Genomic DNA, 20,724 nt, shown 5'->3' on the forward strand with positions numbered 1-20,724 from the left:
GGAACTATATTGTACTCATTTTGTCTACTTGCCCATTTGTCCAAACATGTCTAAAATACAATGCTCCATGTAGCCTACAATTCTCAACTAAACCAATCCCACAATGTAAGGAAATAATGAAGGCCCAAAGCCTGCCATGAAATTAGACCAGTTATGAATTTGTTGTATGTAAACTGATTTTGATTTCAACGCAATAGTAGGCCTAAGTGAAGTGTTTATTTTGCAGTGCGTGTTTGATTGATCTGCTCCATATTGAATGGGCACATAACAGCCAGTTTCAGACCACAATTCATGACAACATTATTGGAAGTCAGCATGGTCCGGTAAACGCACCGGTGTGCCAGAAGTGCGTGGAACAAAAGACGAATAGGCTACGGAGATATTTTGATTTCATGAAGGGGCATGTGTTTGATTCGGTTCTATTTATAGAGCCAACGCAAAGCGCATAAGCAGCGAGAAGAGAGGAGAAGACGTGCACTCGGATATACTATACCTATCGACTTCTGTTGATCAGGATTTTGTCAATATTGCGATATGCCTAGCGTCTTTCGCAAGGCATACACAGGAATCTCTTGGGACACTAACCTTGTATATCTGAATTGTGCATTAGAATGGGGCCTTTTGGCTGTCTTGGGGGTGTGGACTGCCTGGAGTGATCATCATAAATCCTTACTCAATTTGAGTAATTATTGTCTGATTAATAGTCATGCTGATTATTCAGGAGAGTCCTCTCACAGAATTTAATAGAACATATACACATAATTCTAGATAGCTAGGCATTTATAGGCCTACTGGTGCTCTAAATTAGATTTTTGTAGATTGAATATCATTATGTTAATAGATTTAGGCAAATTTTTAACTGGACATGTTGAGTCAAAATTAACCCATTTCCTTGCTTTCAGACATGTCTGAAGCTGAACAAGCTATATAATAGGATGAAATGTAAACATTGATCAATCAGACCAGAGCACAAAGGTCATTTGAAAGGTTTAAGAAATTCCACTCACAAGATCAATGAGAATGGATTCAATTTATGGGTTGTGCAATGCTTGTCTTTTGTCTCTTTTCATGCAAACATCCACCCTTCCCAGGAACAACCACAAAGAGCTGGAGAGGCATAAAGTAGGTGAACGTTTTGGACAAGCAACTCAGAAGGAGAGAGGATCTGCTACAGTCATGATTTTGACAGAGGACATAGAGATGGACCTCTTTTCCATTATAGGCACGTTTGCTGTGCCAATAGCAGTAATTCCGCAATACCAACAGGAGACAACGGTAGGTAACGCAGCCGTTGAGGCAGTTGAACAGGTCAAATCAACCTATGACCCTCTATGATTTAGTGTTATAGACTACTGAGTCTGACCATGGTTAGGTTCAGTTACATTTCAGATTATACTTACTGTGCATCTTTCTCTCTCCTATAGAGACAACAACCTGAACACCCCCTAGTACCACTCCCGTTGGAGGAAGATGATATAGGACCACCTAAACAGCAGAGGGAGACTGTTACAACTGTAAAGATTGAGAAAGAATCTATACCAAGGATTACAAATAACACATTTGAGAGCATTGAGATCGAAATGGAGATGTTTCCGCCCTCAGGCTTGACTGAAAGTGATGTGGTGGAGATCACTCCAGATGACCCCTCTGTCATGACCAGGGTAAGGACCCCAATCATTGTTTCGTTTATGACCTTTAATTTAGATGCCTGCAAATAAATCCAAGGAATGTTACATTTTATATACAATTATTTTCAATGTTTATATCTTGGATGATTTGTGAATCACACACTCAATTTAAAATTAAAAATCTAGAATATGATACATTTCATTCCTTTTATTCAGACACCAGAACCAGTTGTCCCAGTCTCACCAGAACCAGTTGTCCCAGTCTCACCAGAACCGATCCGACCAAGCAAACTGAAATGGAGGAGAATCACACCAGGGAAGACTTGTTTGGTGGTTAAAGATGTGATCTGCCTGCCACAAGGCCACTACCTGGCTCAGGAGGACAGGCACAGTGTCCCCAGAGGCCAGGAGAGGGACGAGCTCGCTGCCATGGGCCTCATCGCTAGGATAACCATAGACAACTCCTGGCTCCATCATGAAATGGAGAGCCGCCTTGCCTTACTGTTCAGGAGCCGCTTCTTCAGTGGACGCGAACAAAGATTCACCTTCACATACCTTCAGGTGATTACAGTGGAGGATTAAACACTTGGCATACTAACTCTGATACAGCACCACTACTGATCGCGGGACGCAACTACGCAGTGGTGCATCTGTACATTAAGTACTTTTGTCTCTGTGTCCCTACCTGCATTCTGATTTAATATGTAAACCATATTTTTCAGTGTCTGCAGAGCTCTCGTGTGCTGTTTGTTCCAGACACCCCACCACAGTTCTCCTGGAGTGGGGAACAGGTTTTGCGGATAGCAGGACATGGCCCCCTTTATATTCTCAGTCACTATGATTTTATGAGCTTTGAGGTAAATGGATAATAATTAAAATAATTAATGTGATTTATCTTTTATTAAATGTATTTGCTGTGCAATCATTGGAACATTTATGAAGTCTTTGTTGTTGTTATTCCATAGATAGAATGTGAGTGGCCAACAAACAACGCACCAGTAATTTACAGGTATGTAAATTACATTCGAACTAGATCTTTATCAATGTCAGTGCATTTATTTTCATGACTCAACATGGCATTGTGTATATATGATCTCAAACGGACTCATAACAAAACACTTTACTGTTCACTTAACCGAAGCTCTAATGCCCTCAAATGTTTTTAATTTAGTCATGATTTCTTGGTGGATGACAATGAGGATGAGGAGGAGGAGAGAAGTGTAGAGTCTCCCCTGCCTGTCACCACTGATGAGGAGGTAAGCTTGGTATAACATTTGGTAAAACATGTAGAATTCTGTATCTTTACGAGATAGTTTTTATGTTTTAGGTCAATTCGGACCTGGTCACCATCCTCCAAACATACAGAGAACAAAACTCAATGCCTGAAATCCAAACACACATGTATGTGAGGCGGAGAGACATCTTCAGAAGTGCACTCAAGGTGATGAGGAAGAAGTCATTCTCCATCAAGACAACTCCTCTCTTCCACTTCCTAGGAGAGGATGTTGATGACTATGACGGCCCTTTGAGAGAGTTTTTCAGGTGAGTTCTAACTGCTCTCCCTTTTCATTTACACTATACAATATATTTGCTTGCCCCCTTCAGAACAGGAAATTATTTTGTTTTTCACTTTGACATGCCCTAATGCAATCGATTCCTTTTTTCTAGACTCATCATGTTAGAGTTGCAGGAGAGCAGTATCCTGGAGGGTCGCCCGGGGCATCTGTTGTTTGCCTACGACCAGGCTGCCCTGGAGGAGAGGAGGTACTACACTGCAGGAGTCATGGTGGCCTGGTCTCTGCTGCATGATGGTCCTGGACCATGCTGCCTACACCAGTCCCTCTACCAGCTCATGTGTGGCCAAAGCCCTCCCCTGGAAGACTTCAACTGGATGGACATCTCTGATGTGGATGTACAGATGAAACTGCAACAGGTACAACACAAGACATAATCAAATCACTACTTTCTGTTGGTGCACTCAATCCCTGTTCCTAGCGGTACTGGAGCGCCAAGTCTAGGTCCAAGAGGCTTCTAAACATCTTCTACCCCCAAGACATAAGACTCCTGAACAGCTAATCAAATGGCTACCCAGACTATTTGCACTCTACCTACATGTACATATTACCTCGACACCCCACATTAACTCTGTATCGGTACCCCCTGTATTTAGCCCCGCTATTGTTATTTACTGCTGCTCTTTAATTATTTGTTATTCTTGTCTCGCACTTTTTGGGGGGTATAAAACTGCATTGTTGGTTAAGGGCTTGTAAGTAAGCATTTCACTATAAGGTCTACACCTGTTGTATTCGGCGCATGTGACAAATAACATTTGATTTGATTTGATTCTGGGTTTGTGATTGATTCTTTTGTATAGGTCAAGAATTGCACTAGCATCCAGAGTTTGACTCCAAACCTGTGTGAATGGATTGCAGCTTGTGGAATTCCTGATATCTACAGTGCCGAAATCAAAGACATGCCCTACATCTATACCTGGGTTTTAAGGCACTGCATTTATCACAGGTAGGATATTATTTTTTATTGGTCATACAGATGAAGGATCTTAATTTGATCACTAGTTTGTTGCTGAGAATGATCCCGCGCTGCCCTCTCCAGCGCTTTAGGTCACCATGCTCTCGCATCTCAGCCGGACTGACAGGTTTCCCGTACCTCAGCAGAGGTGACCAGTCCGCTCCTGATCCCCGGGATCGTCATTTTGGTCGGCGTCCTCTGGCTGGAGCCCCGCGTTGGGGAGGGGGTACAGTCACGTGTACGGCCTCTAGGTCACCAGGCTGCTTGTTATGGCGCAGACCTGTCACCATCATTACGTGCACCTGCTCGTCATCACTCACCTGGACTCCATCACTTCCCTGACTACCTTCCCTATATATTGTATGTCACTCCCTTTGGTTCCTTCATCAGGCGTTATTGTTTCAGTTTCCTGTCTGCGTTGTTCGTGTTTCTTGTTTTGTTTATTAAATGATGCACTCCCTGAACTTGCTTCCCAACTCGCAGCGCACTCGTTACAGATGGCCCAACCACCCATCAAGCAACATTATGGACTAAACGTTAAAATCCTGTTGATGCAGGATCATTCTGCTGTACCAGTATAGGTCAAATTAAGATCCTACATCTGTATATTTTTTGAACACCTATTCAACATTTGGTCATCTTGCTTTTCCTCTGCCCTTACGATCATATGGAATGCAACTATACGTTTGGTTAATATCACTGCTTGCTTTTTTTTTGCAGGGTGGCAAGCATGATCTCCCAGTTCACAGAGGGTCTGAACAGCTGTGGTGGCCTGTGGGATATCATCAAGGCCCACTCTGCAGCCTTCATGCCTGTCATGACCAGGACAGAACACCCTCTCACCCTGCAACAGTTCAGAAGTCTGTTTGAGGTGTCGTGGAGTCCACTGGAATCAACCATAGGCCTGAGACAAGCTGAGGAGACCACAGTCACTCCTGGGAGAGACTTCTGATCATGATCAACGGTAGGCTGGGTATTTTCTGTTGCTTTGTATTGAATATTTCTAGAATTCATTCATTTTCGGTCAAGGTTCATACATAGATCTAGATCACCATAAACGTTTTCCACTCATTCCTGAGCATAGCAATACAAGTATGTACATTAAAGTTTAAGTTGAATATATTCTCAGCTTTTCGATAAAATGTTATCTGTTCTTGCATCGCTTCTCAGAACATCAGACTGCCTTGTCCTTTGGGAATCTACTGGCCTTCATCACAGGGGCGGATCAGATCCCTCCTTTGGGATTCCTAAGAAATCTCTGCATCAGATTCTACAACCAAGACCAGGGAATGTTCAGTGTCCGTTTATCACATGCCTCTACTTGTACTTTGGAGCTCTACCTTCCCCGAGGTATGGCCAGTCCTGGTGGGTTGAAGGACATGCTGACAAGAGCACTGCAAGAATCTTTAGGATTTGAAAACATTTATGCTGACAGTTCAGCTTTGAGCCAATGATCAATCCAACAAAAAACAATGTGGGAGGAATTAAAGCTTGGTAATGTTTGATAGATGAGGTAATCAATAATGCATGGTTTACCAGTCTAGGTGTTTTATTTGTTCTGCAAATTGTCATTTGAGATTCTCAGCAATGGGTACAGTACGTACTGAATGAGATTGCAAGATAAGGGCGGAATATTATTTCTGATATGCAGTTAATATGAAGGACATTCAACTGAATGTGTCAATGTAAAAGGGTCTAGCACATTTCCTTTTAATCTGGAAATTGTTTTACTTAATATTCTATGTATTCATATTTTAGATATGCTAAACTCAGTAATTTTTGTCAAAATGAATTAAGACCAAGATAGTGCCTATTAAGTCATCAACAAACAGTATTTGGTAATCATTATTTGAAAATAGAATAACAATACATTGCTAATTTTGATTATGACAAAATTGAGATGTAATTATGCATTGTAGACATCATGTTAATCTACAAAATGTGACTTAATAAAATATTTTTGATAACATGAATGAAACTCAAATTAGCAATATTTAATTGATTCAAGGGCAGCTACTCACCAATTATAGGATTAAATCATAATTATACCTTAAATGCCATCTTTACACACTGTTGGTAGTAAGCCTAGATATTTTACTGTCCAAAAGAGACCTTCATGGTGTTACTACCTTTATGTACAGTTCCTTCAGAAAGTATTCAGACCTTGATTTTTCCCCATTTTGTTACAGCCTTATTCTAAAATTGATTAAATTGAGGAAAAAAATATCTACACACAATACCCAAAGATGACAAAGCAAAAACTGGTTAAGAAATGTTTGCTAATAAAATATTACATTTACATAGGTTTTCAGACCCTTTACTCAGTACTTTGATGAAGCACCTTTGGCAGCGAATACAGCCCTTCTTCCCCAATTGCTGTTTAGCCGGGTGGCCAGCTTGGTGGAGTCTTGGTGGTTCCAAACTTCTTCCATTAAACACGGCGTTCATGGGGACCTTCAATGCTGCAGAATTGTTTTGGTACCCTTCCCCAGATCTGTGCCTCGACACAATCCTGTCACAGAGCTGCCTTTGACCTCATGGCTTGGTTTTTTCTCTGGAATGCACTGTCAACTGTGGGACCTTGTATAGACAGGTGTGTGCCTTTCCAAATCATGTCGTCAATTGAATTTACCACAGGTAGGCTCCAGTCAAGTTCGAGAAACATCTCAAGGATGATAAATATAAACAGGATGCAGCTGAGCTCAATTTTGTGTCTCATAACAAAGAGTCTGAATACTTATCTAAAGAAAGAATTTGTTTTTATTTTTAATACCTTTGCAAAAAATCTAAAAACCTGTTTTCACTTTGTCATTATGGGGTATCGTGTGTAGATTGCTGAGGAATTGTTTTTAGATAATCAATTTTAGAATAAGGTTGTAACGTAACAAAATGTGGACAAAGTCAAGGCATCTGAAAACTTTCCGAAGCCACTCTATTTCACTGTGATCTGTTTTCCATTCAGTCGAACATGGAAGAACTGAAATCAGAGGAAACTGACACAAACTTAAATCTATTTATTCCTGTATTCATTCATATCATTATGGACAGGAAGCAATTATTACGATCAAAACTTAACACTTTAATAAGTTGGATGACTGTTTCATTGTCTAGTTTAACAGTGGAGGACATATTGAATGTTGCATATGCAACATTTGTGAAGCCTGTGGAAGAGAGTAAGAGAGGAACAAAATCCTAACATTTACACAAGTTTTGATACAAGTAGGGGGTATTTGGAAGCCTGTTACCAGTCTGTTGGTGCCATCATGCCACTTCTTGTCATGTTTGGCTTGTAAGGAGTGGTATGATGGCACAAACAGATCAGGGAAAATGCTAGGTATTTGGGGGCTTGATTCCCAAAGCATTCAAGTATGTTAAACACTGACCAAAAATATTAACTCAACATGTAAAGTTTTGGCCCTATGTGTCACGAGCTGAAGTAAAAGGTTCCAGAAATGTTCCATACACACAAAAAGCTTATTTCTCTCAAATTATGTGCACAAACTTGTTTACATCCCTGTTAGTGAGCATTTCTCCTTTGCCAAGATAATCCATCCTTCTGACACATTTGGCATATCAAGAAGCTGATTAAACAGCATGATCATTTCTATTTGTATTTATTAGGGATCCCCATTAGCTCCTGCCTACTCTTCCTGGGATCCAAACACATTAAGGCACTTACATCACACATAAAACAAAAGATAAAACAGCACATCATATAATATTTTTACATCACTACATATCTACAATACAAAATGTTTAATAATTGACACGCATATCATTAATGTTAGCTCCCCATATACATTGGGCAGCTTGCGTCTGGGTTTCCCTTTGTAGTCCGTAATAGTTTTCAAGCCCTGCCACAACCGATGAGCGTCAGAGCCGGTGTAGTAGGATTCAATCTTAATCCTGTATTGACGCTTTGCTTGTTTGATGGTTTGTCTGAGGGCATAGCTGGATTTCTTATAAGCGTCCGGATTAGTCTCCCGCTCCTTGAAAGCGGCAGCTCTAGCCTTTAGCCCGATGCGGATGTTGCCTGTAATCCATGGCTTCTGGTTGGGATATGTACGTACAGTCACTATAGGGGTGACGTTATCGATGCACTTATTGATGAAGCCAATGACTGAGGTAGTGTATTCCTCTATGCCATTGGATGAATCCCGGAACATATTCCAGTCTGTGCTAACAAAACAGTCCTGTAGTGTAGCATCTGCATCATCTGACCACTTCCGTATTGAGCGAGTCACTGATACTTCCTGCTTTAGTTTTTGCTTGTAAGCAGGAATCAGAAGGAAATAATTATGGTCAGATTTGCCAAATGGAGGGCGGGGTAGAGCGTTGTATTCATCTCTGTGTGTGGAGTAAAGGTGATCTAGGATTTCTTCCCCCTTGGTTGCACATGTGACATGCTGGTAAGAATTTGGTAAAACTGATTTAAATTTGCCTGCATTAATGTCCTCGGCCACTAGGAGAGCTGCTTCTGGGTGTGCATTTTCTTCTTTGCTGATGGCCTTATAGAGTTGGTTGAGAGCAGTCTTAGTGCCAGCTTTGTTTTGTGGTGGTAAATAGACGGCTACGAATAATACAGATGAGAACTCTCTTGGTAGATAATGTGGTCTACAGCTTATCATAAGGTACTCTACCTCAGGCAAGCAATTCCTCAAGACTTCTTTAATATTAGACATCGCGCACCAGCTGTTATTGACAAAAAGACACACACCCCCACCCCTCGTATTACCAGAGGTAGCGTCTCTATTCTGCCGGTGCATGGAAAATCCCACTAGCTCTATCTTCGTTCAGCCACGCCTCGGTGAAACATAAGATGTTACAGTTTTTAATGTCCCGTTGTTAGGATAATCTTAATTGTAGGTCATCAATTTTATTTTCCAATGACTGCACATTAGTGAGAAGAATGGAAAGCAGTGGGAGTTTACTCGTTCGCCTCTGGATTCTCACAAGGATGTCTGATCTGCGTCCTCTTTTCCAGGCGTCTTTTCTTGACGCAAAAGGCGTGGATCTGGGCCTGTTCCAGTGAAAGCAGGATATCCTTCTCGTTGGACTCGTTAAAGGAAAAAGTTTCTTCCAGTCCGCGGTGAGAAAATCGCTTTTCTGATGTCCAGAAGTTATTTTTGGTCATAAGAGATGGCAACATTATGTACACACAACCCCAGACCACGTGTAACAACGCCAGCACAGGACCTCCACATCTAACTTCTCACCTGCGGGATCGTCTGAGACCAGCCACTCAGACAGCTGATGAAACTGTGGGTTTGCATAACCAAAGACTTTCTACAAAAACTGTCAGAAACAGCCCCAGAGAAGTTCATCTGCGTGCTCGTCGTCCTCACCAGTGTCTTGACTCGAATGCAGTTCGGCATAGCTACCAACTTCTTTGGGCAAATGGTCACCTTTGATGGCCACTGGCACATTGGAGAAGTGTGCTCTTCACAGATGAATCCGTTTCAACTGTACCAGGCCGATGGCAGGCAACGTGTATGGCGTAGTGTTTGCGAGCGCTTTGCTGATGTCAACATTGTGAACAGAGTGCCCCATGGTGGAGGTGGAGTTATTATATGGGCAGGCATAAGCTATAGACAACAAACACAATAGCATTTTATTGATGGCAATTTCAATGCAGAGAGATACCGTGATGAGATCCTGAGGCCCATTGTCGTGCCATTCATCGGCTGCCATCACCTCATGTTTCAGCCCGATGTGCACAGCCGCATGTCGCAAGGATCTGATCCACGCCCCTTTTAAAGGTATCTGTGACCAACAGATGCATATTTGTATTGCCAGTCGTGAAATCCATAGATAAAGGCTTTATAATGAATTTACTTCAATCGACTGATTTCCTTAAATTAACTGTAGTTCAGTAAAATCTTTTAAATTGTTGCATGTTCAGTTTATATAATATGATTACCTACCTTGATACGGAGCAGTGTGTATTAGAACTGGATATGTTGGAGCAGTGGTTGTTGAGGCTGGAGTTTTTTTGTTGTTGGGGGATTTGGGTTGGCGATGATGATGCTATGGTTTGGATTAATGTTGCTGTGGTTGATGATGACAAGTGATTTGGAGATGGTGTTTCCATTGTTACCGATGATGTTTCCGTGGTTGCTGATGATGTTGCCATAAATAATGATGACTTTGCCATTGTTACTGATGATGTTAGCATAGTTGGTGATGATGATGCTGTGGTGGAGTGTTGCTGCAGTAGTTGACAATGTTACCATAGTTACCGATGATGTTTCCGTACTTGGTGATGATGTTGCCGTGATGGGCAATGACGTTTCTGTGGTTGTCGATGTCGTCATGGTTACCGATGATGTTGCCATGGTTACCGATGGTGTTTCCATAGTTGGTGATGATGTTGCCATGGTGGGTGATGATATTGCTGTGATTGGTGATGCTGTTGCCACGGTTGCATATGATGTAGCCATGGTTACTGATAATGTTTCTGTAGTGGGTGATGATGTTGCCGTGAATGACGATGACTTTGCAATGGTTACTGATGATGCTGCTGCCATGGTTACCGATTAAGTTGCAATGATTACTGATGATGTTTCAGTAGTTGGTGATGATGTCATGGTGGACGATGATGTTTCTGTGGTTGGTGATCTTGTTACCACGATTGGAGACAATGTCGCCATAGTTACCAATGGGATAGCTGGTGGTGATGTTTCCGTGATGGCAATTGATGTTTCTGTGGTTGCAGATGATGTTGCCATGGTTACCAATGACTTTGCAATGGTTACGAAATATGTTGTTGTAGTTGGTGAAGGGTCTGAATACTTATGTAAAGGTAATATCAGTTTTTTTAAATTTATTTATAAATTAGCAAAAAATTGTAAAACCTGTTTTTGCTTTGTCATTATGGAGTATTGTGTGTAGATTGATGAGGAAAAAATACATGTAATACATTTTATAATAAGGCAAAATGTGCAAAAAGTCAAGGGGTCTGAATAGTTTCCGAAGGCACAGTATAATGTAGGCCTAATTATGGTCATCAATAATAAACTCCATTAAACAAACATTCATAGCATACAGTACAGAGTACCACAGTATGAGTCATAATACCCTTAAAACCTATCAGTCAAACAGGGAAATGGTTCCAATCATTTTTCCCCATAGGGGATTTTAGAAACACTTAAAATAAGGTCTGTGTTTTGTGTAGGCTTACCCTGGCGTGACATTTTATTAACTCTGTAAATTTCTCTAGGACAAATGTACTTTTATCAATATATTCGCCTGTATTCAATATATTCGCCTGTATTACTCTCTGGATTAACTATCTAATGTTAGCTAAATGTAGTAATTCATAAATTGGCTAAATTTCTTTACATTGAAAATTCTGTGAACTGTCCTGTGCAAGTTTTAAATTGACACAATACCTGTTAGCAAAGGTGTCAGCTAGAGATGGCGTGCAGGGATGGATGTGTAATTTTCCATGATGTCAACTTTGATGCTGATTAGTATTTTCGAATAGAGCCCAATATATTGATGAGTCACCTTGTCCGAGAGAGATTTACATGGTTAATAAAATGTCACGCCAGGGTAAGCCCTTTTTCCTAAGCATTTCTAAATTCTAAAAAACGATTGGAACCATTTCCCTGATTTTACAAGTGGGTTTTATGGGTATTCTGACACTTCCACTGTGGGGCTCTATACCCTCAGTTTAGGCTAACCACTGTGGATATTCTTCGATACCTGTTGTGTTACATACAGGAAAACCCAACCAAAACTATTTATAGAACATTTTGCTATGGATAAAAGAGGCTCTCAGCAAGACGATGCAACTGTCTCCTGAATGTTTTATTTGACTGGAAGGACAGGAGAAATCCAGACCTATCAACAAAATTGTGTTTACAAAATATGTCTATGGCAACCCTATGAACTCAAAAAGGTTCCTAGTAGGGTTTTGTTCCTATTGGGACCAAATAACTGTAACACATAAGATTGAAGTTCCGGACGCTCGAGAGTTAGAACGCTCCCACAGATTCTTCTGTCAGATAGCTAGCTGCTAGCTATGTCAATAATTCGCGTAAATGTTTTGTACACATCTGCAACTGCTCGGTAAGTTGCTTTTTGTCCGCAGTACAGGGCAGCAGCAACAACTAACGTTAGCTAGCTAGCGCCAGAGCCATATATTTACAGCTGGCTAGCCAGCTAGCTATGTTGCTCTCGTGACGTGAGTTGGGCTGGTTGGCCGCGCTGAATTAAAATATATTTGTGATTCTTCTTTGCTAGCTACTAGTTAGCTATTATGCTAACATATTATTCTTCTGTTACAGGATGATGTGCATACAAGCTAACCAGGCTGAATTTTGATGCCAATAACTGAAAATGGATAGAGATTTACTGAGGCAGACATTGTCTCACCATGGACAGAGCCTGTTTACCCATCTCAAATGTGAACAAAGTGAAAATCCAGATTTCAAGGCTATTGAACCTGACTTGTCCAAAGCCAGCTATCAAAGGTCATTTAAATGGACAACACAGACAGTATTGAATCCACATTTATTTGAATCCAAATGTAGACTAATTGAGCTCCAACACTGTCAACTGCAAATTTCCAGACAGGTGTACTGATAATGTTAATACTATCATCTACAGGAAATATGGAGGTGAGGACAATGCCTTAGTGGAGCAGTTCATTGCTAGAAAAGCTGACATCCTGTTTGCGCCATCATGGAAGTCTAGTGCACTTCTGGAGGATGTGTTAGAGGAGGAAGGAGAAGGTAACGGTTACTGTGAAATTTAGAGCTAAACCAACATATTGTCTTGAGTGTGGACTAACGACTGTATCCTTTTCCTAGAGCCCTACGCCATCATGCCCCCTCTGGAGCAGTTCATGGAGGTGTCGTTTGAGGAACGGAGAAATCTCTTGTACAGGGACATTGAGCGAGGGGACATTGTGATAGGCAGGATCAACTCCATCAGGGACTTTGGCTTCTTTGTAACTTTGATCTGCATGGGAGGTGGACTAGAGCGAGACATAGAGGATCTGGAGCTCACGGTAGGGTTTGTGGCTTCGGCCTGGTGTCGGTGTGCCCTATTGAAGAAATAAGAGTAAGTGGTAGCCTCTTTCTCTGCTTTATTTCTCTCCTCAGGCCCTGTGTCCCCTTAGAGATGTACCTTCCAATGGCAATCATGATGATCCGCTATCATACTATCAGCTTAATGATTTGATAAGAGGTGAATGCACAGTGCACACTAGCTAACTTTGTGTTGTACATTTAAACAACTTATCACAACTGCATTGTGAACATAAGTCAACAAACTGAACTATGTACCATGTGCTGTTCTCTAGCTGGAGTGAAGGACATTGACCGATACCATGAGAAGATAACCATTTCACTTCAGCCCTCCTCCCTCGGCCCAAATCTGATGAACCTAAAGCTTGGAGTTTTTAGTAGAGATGATTTGCCACTTCAATACAGGTAAGACAGATGTATTCTAATTGGCAGAAAAATAGTTATGCTAGAACTTAGGCTACATCTTTGCTCATTGTATTTTTTTGCATTGTTTTACCCAGCCGCAGTGTGAGGGTTGCAAACGACAACACTGAAACCTATGAGAGGGTTTTAGAGGGTTCTCTTGGCTATTCCAATCCGTCTAATGTGGAATATCTCCTGGGGAAGATTGGGGTCAGTGACACACAGCCTCCCTCACTCATGAGAGGGCTACAGAGGTGAGAAGACAAACTTGTTGTTTTGCTATTCTTCAGAAGACACGCTTTCCATAAATTGATATCTGTAGCCCCTTTTTATCAGCACTTGACTGTATTTTGGGACTCTACTTTACAGCAAACATTTCCTTGAGGAGGACTTTGCCACAACTATCCGAAAGAAGCAGTCTGCATCCTGGGCTCTTAAATGGTATGCCTGACATTTTAATCTTTGGGGCATTTTGACATTTGCAGCAGCATGTCACTAAATCTCTGCTAGCTGAATGTTTACAGAATGAATGAATTGGTCCTGATCTTTCTTTCTTTGTCAATATGTCTGCGCTATAGTGTAAGGGTTGGTGTGGACCACTTCAAATCTGGCCGCCATGTCGAAGCAATGAATGAATATAACAAGGCCTTAGAGATCGACACTAACAATGTGGAAGCCCTTGTGGCACGTGGTGCACTGTGAGTAGCCATCTTATTTTATTGATAATGTGGTCGATCATTAACAATCTACCGGTAATAGTCAGCACTCCTAGCCTACACTCTGATAGTTATCTCTGTTGACCACAGGTTTTTGAAACGTGATGTTTAATTGTCATATAAAATGTAGTTGTGGTCCTACAGCTAATATAAACTTTCCATTTGATTTCCCAGGTATGCTAACAAAGGGAGTTTGCTGAAGGCAATAACTGACTTTGAGCTGGCATTGGAAAGCTGCCCAACCCACAGAAATGCAAAGAAATACCTATGCCAGACCCTGGTCGAGCGAGGTGGCCAGTAAGTGGGAATGTTTATCCACTTCCTTTATTATCTTGTGTGCACTGAAGTGATTTACAAGTGACAACCCTTCCACTGAAAAAAACTGTTTTTTCATTCTGTTAGACTGGAGGAGGAAGAAAAGCTAGTCACAGCTGAAGGTCTCTATAGAAAAGCCCTGGCCTTAGACGACTCCTTCCAAGACGCCAAGGAAGCATTGAAAAAAATAGAGCTGCTTATCCAGGTGAGCTGGAACATTCCATGGCAATGCCAACTATTCCTCATATGACTGATCATTGAACATTGTGAACTATGAACATTTTGGGGGAAAAGGGCCAGTGAAAAGTTCTGTGTCGTTAGCGTGCTTGGAGTAACACACAGGGAACCTTGTAATACTGATTAAGTGTTTTGTTGTGTGCTTGTCTGATCTGGGATCCTGCCCTTTGACTCTACCCGACTGCCTTGATTGTCGCTTGTCTATTGGGGGAACAAACAACCTTACAACTGGAATGAAAATGGTTGGTACGCTGGACCTGGTCTCAATGCGGTAAATGTAAACCCTTTTTGTCCACCTGGAAAAATTTACATTTGTTCTCTGCTTGTGATTTCTGGATCATGCTATGGTAAACATGTCTGTGTATATGCCATTTTCCCCATTGTCCTTATCCATTCAAATTAATTCATGGAATGTTTTTCACATTGCTGGTTTCCTCCCTTTTTATAATTTTTCATCTCTTGAAAACGGGTAAAATTTTACTGTGAAAATGACTGCTTTAAAGAAATCGCTCAAACTGAGAGAAGAGGCAGCTGCAAAGGAAGCAGAAAAAGCTAAGAATGTGGAGACAAGTGCAGAAAAATTGCGTAAGATCTTAAAAGAAGAAAAAAGGTACATCCATACCAATCCGTCAGAAAGGTAACCTGGTAAACTGTCAGCTCATCGGTTGTCTTGTAAAAACAAAATACGTACACATAATTTAATTTGCCGAAATATTATCATTCATCATTTAAGTTCATCACAAATATAACCTATTTCATATGTAGCTACATAGTTTGTCTGCTATAACTCCCTCTAGAATGAAAAGGAAACAAAGGAGATCCTCCTCTTCATCATCGTCTTCCTCCTCTTCTTCTGACCGATCCTCCTCGGGTCGCAGGAAGTCAAAGAAAAAGAAGCGCAAACACAGACGGTCATCTCGAGGGAAGAAACACCAGCAGGTTTCATCCAGGGACAACAGGAGTGTGGCTGATGACGAGGAGGAGTGGTACCCTGCCCCGCCCAACACCTCCGCCTCCTTCCTGGATCAGAAATCTAGCGTGGTTAGGCCGTTTGAGGGGCCAGAGAAGACTGAAGAAGGCAGTCAGCCCCCCAGCAAGGGCAGGAGCCACTCGTACCACTCTTTATCATCAGTGTCTGACGCTCCGGACAACAGCAGGTTTGAAGATGACCCTTTTGACGCCTCTCCTCAGCGAGCTGAGGGCAGCAAGGGAAAAGGTGTCCGTGGTGACAAGACTAGTGATGGAGACGTGAAGGAGAGGGAAGGCTCCAGGGGCCAGAGGAAAAGCCAGGGCCAGGAGGATCAAAGTGGCCCACAAGACGTTCCCAGCTCATTGGAGAAAGTCAAACACAGAAGAATGTCCTCCTCATCTGCCGGCTCAGAGCATTCCCGCAAATCTGACCAGTACACCAACGACCTCCCATCACAGTCCCACATATCCACTTACAGGCGATCAGATAGTGGGAAGTATGGTAGCACAGAGCGAGGCGATAAGAAAGAGCAGGAGAGGGGCACTCGAAGGTCTGATGGAGGAGATTACAGGTCTTCCACTGACGCCACCCGGAATGGTAAGGGATCATCCGCAGGAGGAAGTCAGAAAAAAGAGCTGCCAACTAATCTCCTAGATCTCTTCAGCCAGATAGCCCAGTTTGAGAAGGAGAAATGTGTCAAGCCGAAAAAGTGAATTCAGCTTTTCCGAGATGCTTTTACCATATGTCATAAAAACGATAAACTAATGCTATTCTAATGTTGGACAAAGTTGTAGTTACCAAGCTGTCATAATTTAGAATTTAGTGTTGGTGATATCAAACATTTTCCTCTGTTATTTCTGTGATCAATACACTGCCTTAATATTATGAGATTACATTTTCTGTGAAAGGATGTTTTTTTTATGTGCCAGAAAGCAAATGAAAGACCAGTTAAGATGTCTTCTTTTGGCTTGCAGCTGGAAAAAATGTATTTCCTTTGATTGAATAATTGTGTATTTTCCTCTTAGTACAATGAACTCTGTATTACCAAGTACCATCAGGAAACTCACAAATCAGATCTATTGAGATAGAAATGTGCCATTCTTTTCTATTTGCTGGGAGTAGATTGGAAGATGTCATTTAATGACTGATGACACATTTCCATGTGTGAATCTTTTTCAATAAATGGCCTACGAGTTTTGCCCAAAATGTCCAAGCTTGATTTGTTGTTTGGTTGAAGCATCAACGTGGTTATTTTGTTAGACCGCTGCGCCACTCGGGAGCCCTAAGGCACTGCATCTCAGTGCAAGAGACTTCACTACAGTCCCTGGTTCAAATCCAGGCTATATCACATCTGGCCGTGATTGGGAGTCCCATAGAGAGGCACACAATTGGTCCAGGTTTGGCTGGGGAAGGCAGTCATTGCAAGTAAGAATTTGTTCTTAACTGACTTGCCTAGTTTAAATAAAGGTAAAAAAAATAAATTGTCCAACTTAGTATCAGAAGTTCTCCAAAATACTGTTGTGTTAGCCTTGTCTAGATCTCTTACTGTTACAATTCTGGTCTCTCACTTCAGTGTTCAGACATTTATTTTATGTCCAATGGCTACTTGGTGAGCTATTTTATGTCAAATTGCATGATTTAATAACTAGACACAGCATACTTGCAAAGTGCACAACTTTAATGCAAACAGCCAAAGTGGCTTATTTTACAGCTCAATTTAAACGTCTTACTCCATCATACTGCACATCAGTTAAATGTTTTTAGTTCATCTTGTTACAAGGGATTACTCACTAATTCACAGGCACAGCTATTTAGTCTGTCAAATGTGTCACTCTTAAATGCCCTAATATGTTTTAATAAACTGGTCCCTTTAACACTAATCATGTTATCCACTGTTTACTCTGAGGTATGTGTATTTAAAAAAAAAAAAAGGTTTATCTATGCTGGGTGGACTAATCTTTTATTCCAATAGAGTGCTCTCCTTTGATCAGAATAACATATTACATGTATGAAGGGTCCTGCAGTTCCCCACACCTATTTTCTCACATGACTATTTTCATATATTTACCTGATGATTGTATGAAATACAGATGTGATATATCCTGGTGCTGAACTCAACTGAACATGCATTTTTGAGACTTTCCACTGGAGGGCACTACAACACTAGTTCGGCATACAGTTTTTTTTTAAGTACTGTATGGCCAATTATAAGGATGGTAAAAAAATATATGTATTTGTGCATTTTTCCTCCACAGTTAAATTACATCACGCTTAACTTCACATTCACCCTAATAGTAAAAATGTATTGAAAATTATTATTTTATGAGAAGTGTCTTCTATTTATGACAAATGTACATATCTCCATATCAATCAATCAGGGAATGCAATAAATGTTTTAACAACTTCATTAATTCACCTTTCTTTGAAAACAATGGGTTTCATAGGCTGCATTTACACAGGCAGCCCAGTTCAGATATTTTGCCCAATTAGGGGCAAAAGACCAAGAAGTGGAAAGAAAAGAAGACTGGAATTGGGCTGTCTGTAAACGCAGCCTTCGAGGTCTAATAAGTTATAGTCAACAATAACCTTGTATGTACACTTCAAAAGCACATCCTCCCTACGTTGTCTTACAATAATAATATTGCCTATTTAACAAAGAGATAGGGGGTAGAAATCATATTGTACCAATCATCGGGCTATATTCAAATTAAAATGAAATTTCACCTAGTGCTCCAAGGCAAAAGCATGTCTCTAGGGGCACTTTAGATGCTGGAGATTTGCATGCATGGCAGGGAACTCTGCCTGGTTCATCTCCCTCAAACTCACAAAGGCCTTTTCATTGCATCACGTCAGCGTGAACAGTCCATGGTGGTAATGTATTGCCCCCACCACTCTCCAAACGTGTACTGATCTGCACAGCCGAGGAGCAACGGTCTTGCATCAACTGACAACAACTAGCAAAGGTTTTTGTTCCTTCCAGGTCATTTGATTTACTAAACATTTTTCTCTGTTTCCCTTGGGAATTAACAGGTTAAGCCTTATTGTCTGAAGGACCTTAAGGCCTTGGATGAGTCTCAGTGATGGCACTAGCCTCTGGAGGCTCTGGCGACCCTGGCTTAAGGGCAGGCCTGACTGCTTTTGATGAAACTGCAGATTTTTGCATTTGAGAATCATTCATTCCCTTTCTTTGACTCATAGATGGAAGAACCAGTGTTCCTTTTCAAAAAGGGGATGCTATTTCTATGAAGTCATTCTTTTATTGGGCAATCAGACAGTTGAGCATGCAGGGATGAGATGTTTTAAATTAGTCCGAAAAAAATGTCTTCCATTTAAGAAAAAAAGTATTACATGGAATTCTTAGAGCATGACAATATGGTGGTTTGATGAAAAGTAAATGGAAGTGGTGCCCTTAAGTTCTTGGATAATTAGAAATGTAAAACTTTTTTCATCCCCAGCATATCAACCTCGGGCAGGTGTTCAATCAAACCCGCACTGCAACAGGCCTACCACTGCATAGGTCTTTAACTATGTCTCCAAAGGAAATGTACTGCTTGTACCACCCAAGGCTAACTTGAGTTGATTTTTTTTTCTAATAGAAAAATATTTAAATGGAATTCTTGTAAAAGCACTCTGAACCTGCACTCATTCCAACACGTATTATTTCCCTGACAAGTTGTTTTCCTCACAGCACAGCTACAAGCATTCCAGGTTTCCTTTTAGATTGGTATCTTTTAACCATTGAGGTTTTGCTATTGTCTCCTGCAAAAGCAGGGGACAGGTTGTACAGTAAAAGGAAATATGAATCCAGTGACAAAATACATTCTGATACACACATAGAAGAAGTCTGCAAATTCCTTTATGTGTGTGAACTTAAAACGATTTAGGTTAATTTAGTGAAAACAGGGTCACAGCTCCTACAACAGCATAGAAATACAGAGATGAGGGGAGCATTTTCAGGAGAGCAGAATTTCAGAGAGAAATGCTGACTGTGTTAGCTACGGCCTGGCCTTGGCTAAATCCAGTGGAGATAGGAAGACTTTCTAATTTGCTTTCCCCCTATTTTAATAATAGCGGTGTGCATAAGTAATTTCTGAAAGGCCAACCAGACACTGGGCAACAGAAAATTAAACTCATTTTATCTGAAAGCAGGTGGATTTCTATTTATCATTAACATGCATAGAATTTGCACAATGTTATTTCTGCTACTGATGGAACGTAACCAAATAATGTATGAGAGGTTTTTGCTTATGCTCGAGTGAAATTCATAGATAAAGTACTAGCCTTTTGCAATTTTCTGCAAGCGGAAACTAATTCTGGGAAGCTTCTTATTACAGCAGAGATTCATTTGGTTTGCATTAAAGGCAGACATAAGTGACATTAGGATTTCTCACAGATTTCATGAGATGCGTTGCTTTCTGTTAAATCATTAGGCCTGCCCCTTCCCCTACTTAAGAAGCCCCTTTCTCACATATATATAAAACCATTTATATTCTTGTCCAATGGTATAGCTTGAATATTTCTGTTACCCTGATGTGGACCATATTAAAAGATAAAACTGAGGAAAAACCGACCCAAGCAATAAGTCATGTTACATATATTTCATTTGAACACATTTCAGTGGTTGGATAAATGATAACTGTACTAAGTTGTTTTGATTGATGTACTATAAACACAATTGATGCTTCACAACACCAGGGTAATATTACTGTTGTTCCTACTTAAACTCTTATTATTATTATTTTTTACCTTTATTTAACCAAATTCTTATTTTCAATGACAGCCTAGGAACAGTGGGTTAACTGCCTGTTCAGGGGCAGAACAACAGATTTGTACCTTGTCAGCTCGGGGGTTTGAACTTGCAACCTTCCGGTTACAAGTCCAATGCTCTAACC

At 40.9% G+C, this 20,724-nt stretch overlaps 2 protein-coding genes across 9 annotated transcripts; both read left to right on the top strand.

Moving 5' to 3' along the window:
* Positions 1–45: 45 nt before the first annotated feature.
* LOC109898783 (uncharacterized) lies at positions 46–6,130 on the top strand. 2 transcript variants are annotated; one of them, XM_031833331.1, is made up of 12 exons: positions 46–682; positions 1,092–1,275; positions 1,425–1,661; positions 1,845–2,189; positions 2,351–2,485; positions 2,594–2,637; positions 2,800–2,884; positions 2,956–3,170; positions 3,297–3,561; positions 4,003–4,148; positions 4,878–5,121; positions 5,328–6,130. In XM_031833331.1, the coding sequence occupies exons 2-11, from the start codon at positions 1,177–1,179 to the stop codon at positions 5,107–5,109; spliced, it is 1,803 nt and encodes a 600-aa protein (XP_031689191.1). In that variant the 5' UTR covers positions 46–682; positions 1,092–1,176; the 3' UTR covers positions 5,110–5,121; positions 5,328–6,130. The 2 variants fall into 2 exon arrangements, with proteins under 2 accessions (XP_031689191.1, XP_020349465.2); XM_020493876.2 differs by lacking the exon at positions 46–682 and having other exon boundaries at positions 699–1,275.
* Positions 6,131–11,948: 5,818 nt separating this feature from the next.
* On the top strand, positions 11,949–17,042 carry LOC109897933 (tetratricopeptide repeat protein 14). Of its 7 annotated transcripts, none has more exons than XR_004211177.1 (13): positions 11,949–12,230; positions 12,449–12,634; positions 12,771–12,895; positions 12,974–13,173; positions 13,268–13,352; positions 13,468–13,597; positions 13,693–13,848; positions 13,964–14,035; positions 14,173–14,292; positions 14,485–14,607; positions 14,713–15,133; positions 15,366–15,472; positions 15,660–17,042. XR_004211177.1 is itself a non-coding variant. In XM_020492614.2 (13 exons), exons 2-13 carry the CDS (start codon positions 12,501–12,503, stop codon positions 16,543–16,545), a joined length of 2,283 nt encoding a protein of 760 aa, XP_020348203.1. In that variant the 5' UTR covers positions 11,949–12,230; positions 12,449–12,500; the 3' UTR covers positions 16,546–17,042. The 7 variants fall into 7 exon arrangements, 5 of the variants coding, with proteins under 5 accessions (XP_020348203.1, XP_020348205.1, XP_031689195.1 ...); XM_020492614.2 differs by having other exon boundaries at positions 14,713–14,830; positions 15,366–15,499; XM_020492616.2 differs by having other exon boundaries at positions 14,713–14,830.
* The last annotated feature ends 3,682 nt before the right edge of the window (positions 17,043–20,724 follow it).

This window comes from Oncorhynchus kisutch, linkage group LG10 (genome assembly GCF_002021735.2).
Source record: "Oncorhynchus kisutch isolate 150728-3 linkage group LG10, Okis_V2, whole genome shotgun sequence".
NCBI classification, from domain to species: domain Eukaryota; kingdom Metazoa; phylum Chordata; class Actinopteri; order Salmoniformes; family Salmonidae; genus Oncorhynchus; species Oncorhynchus kisutch.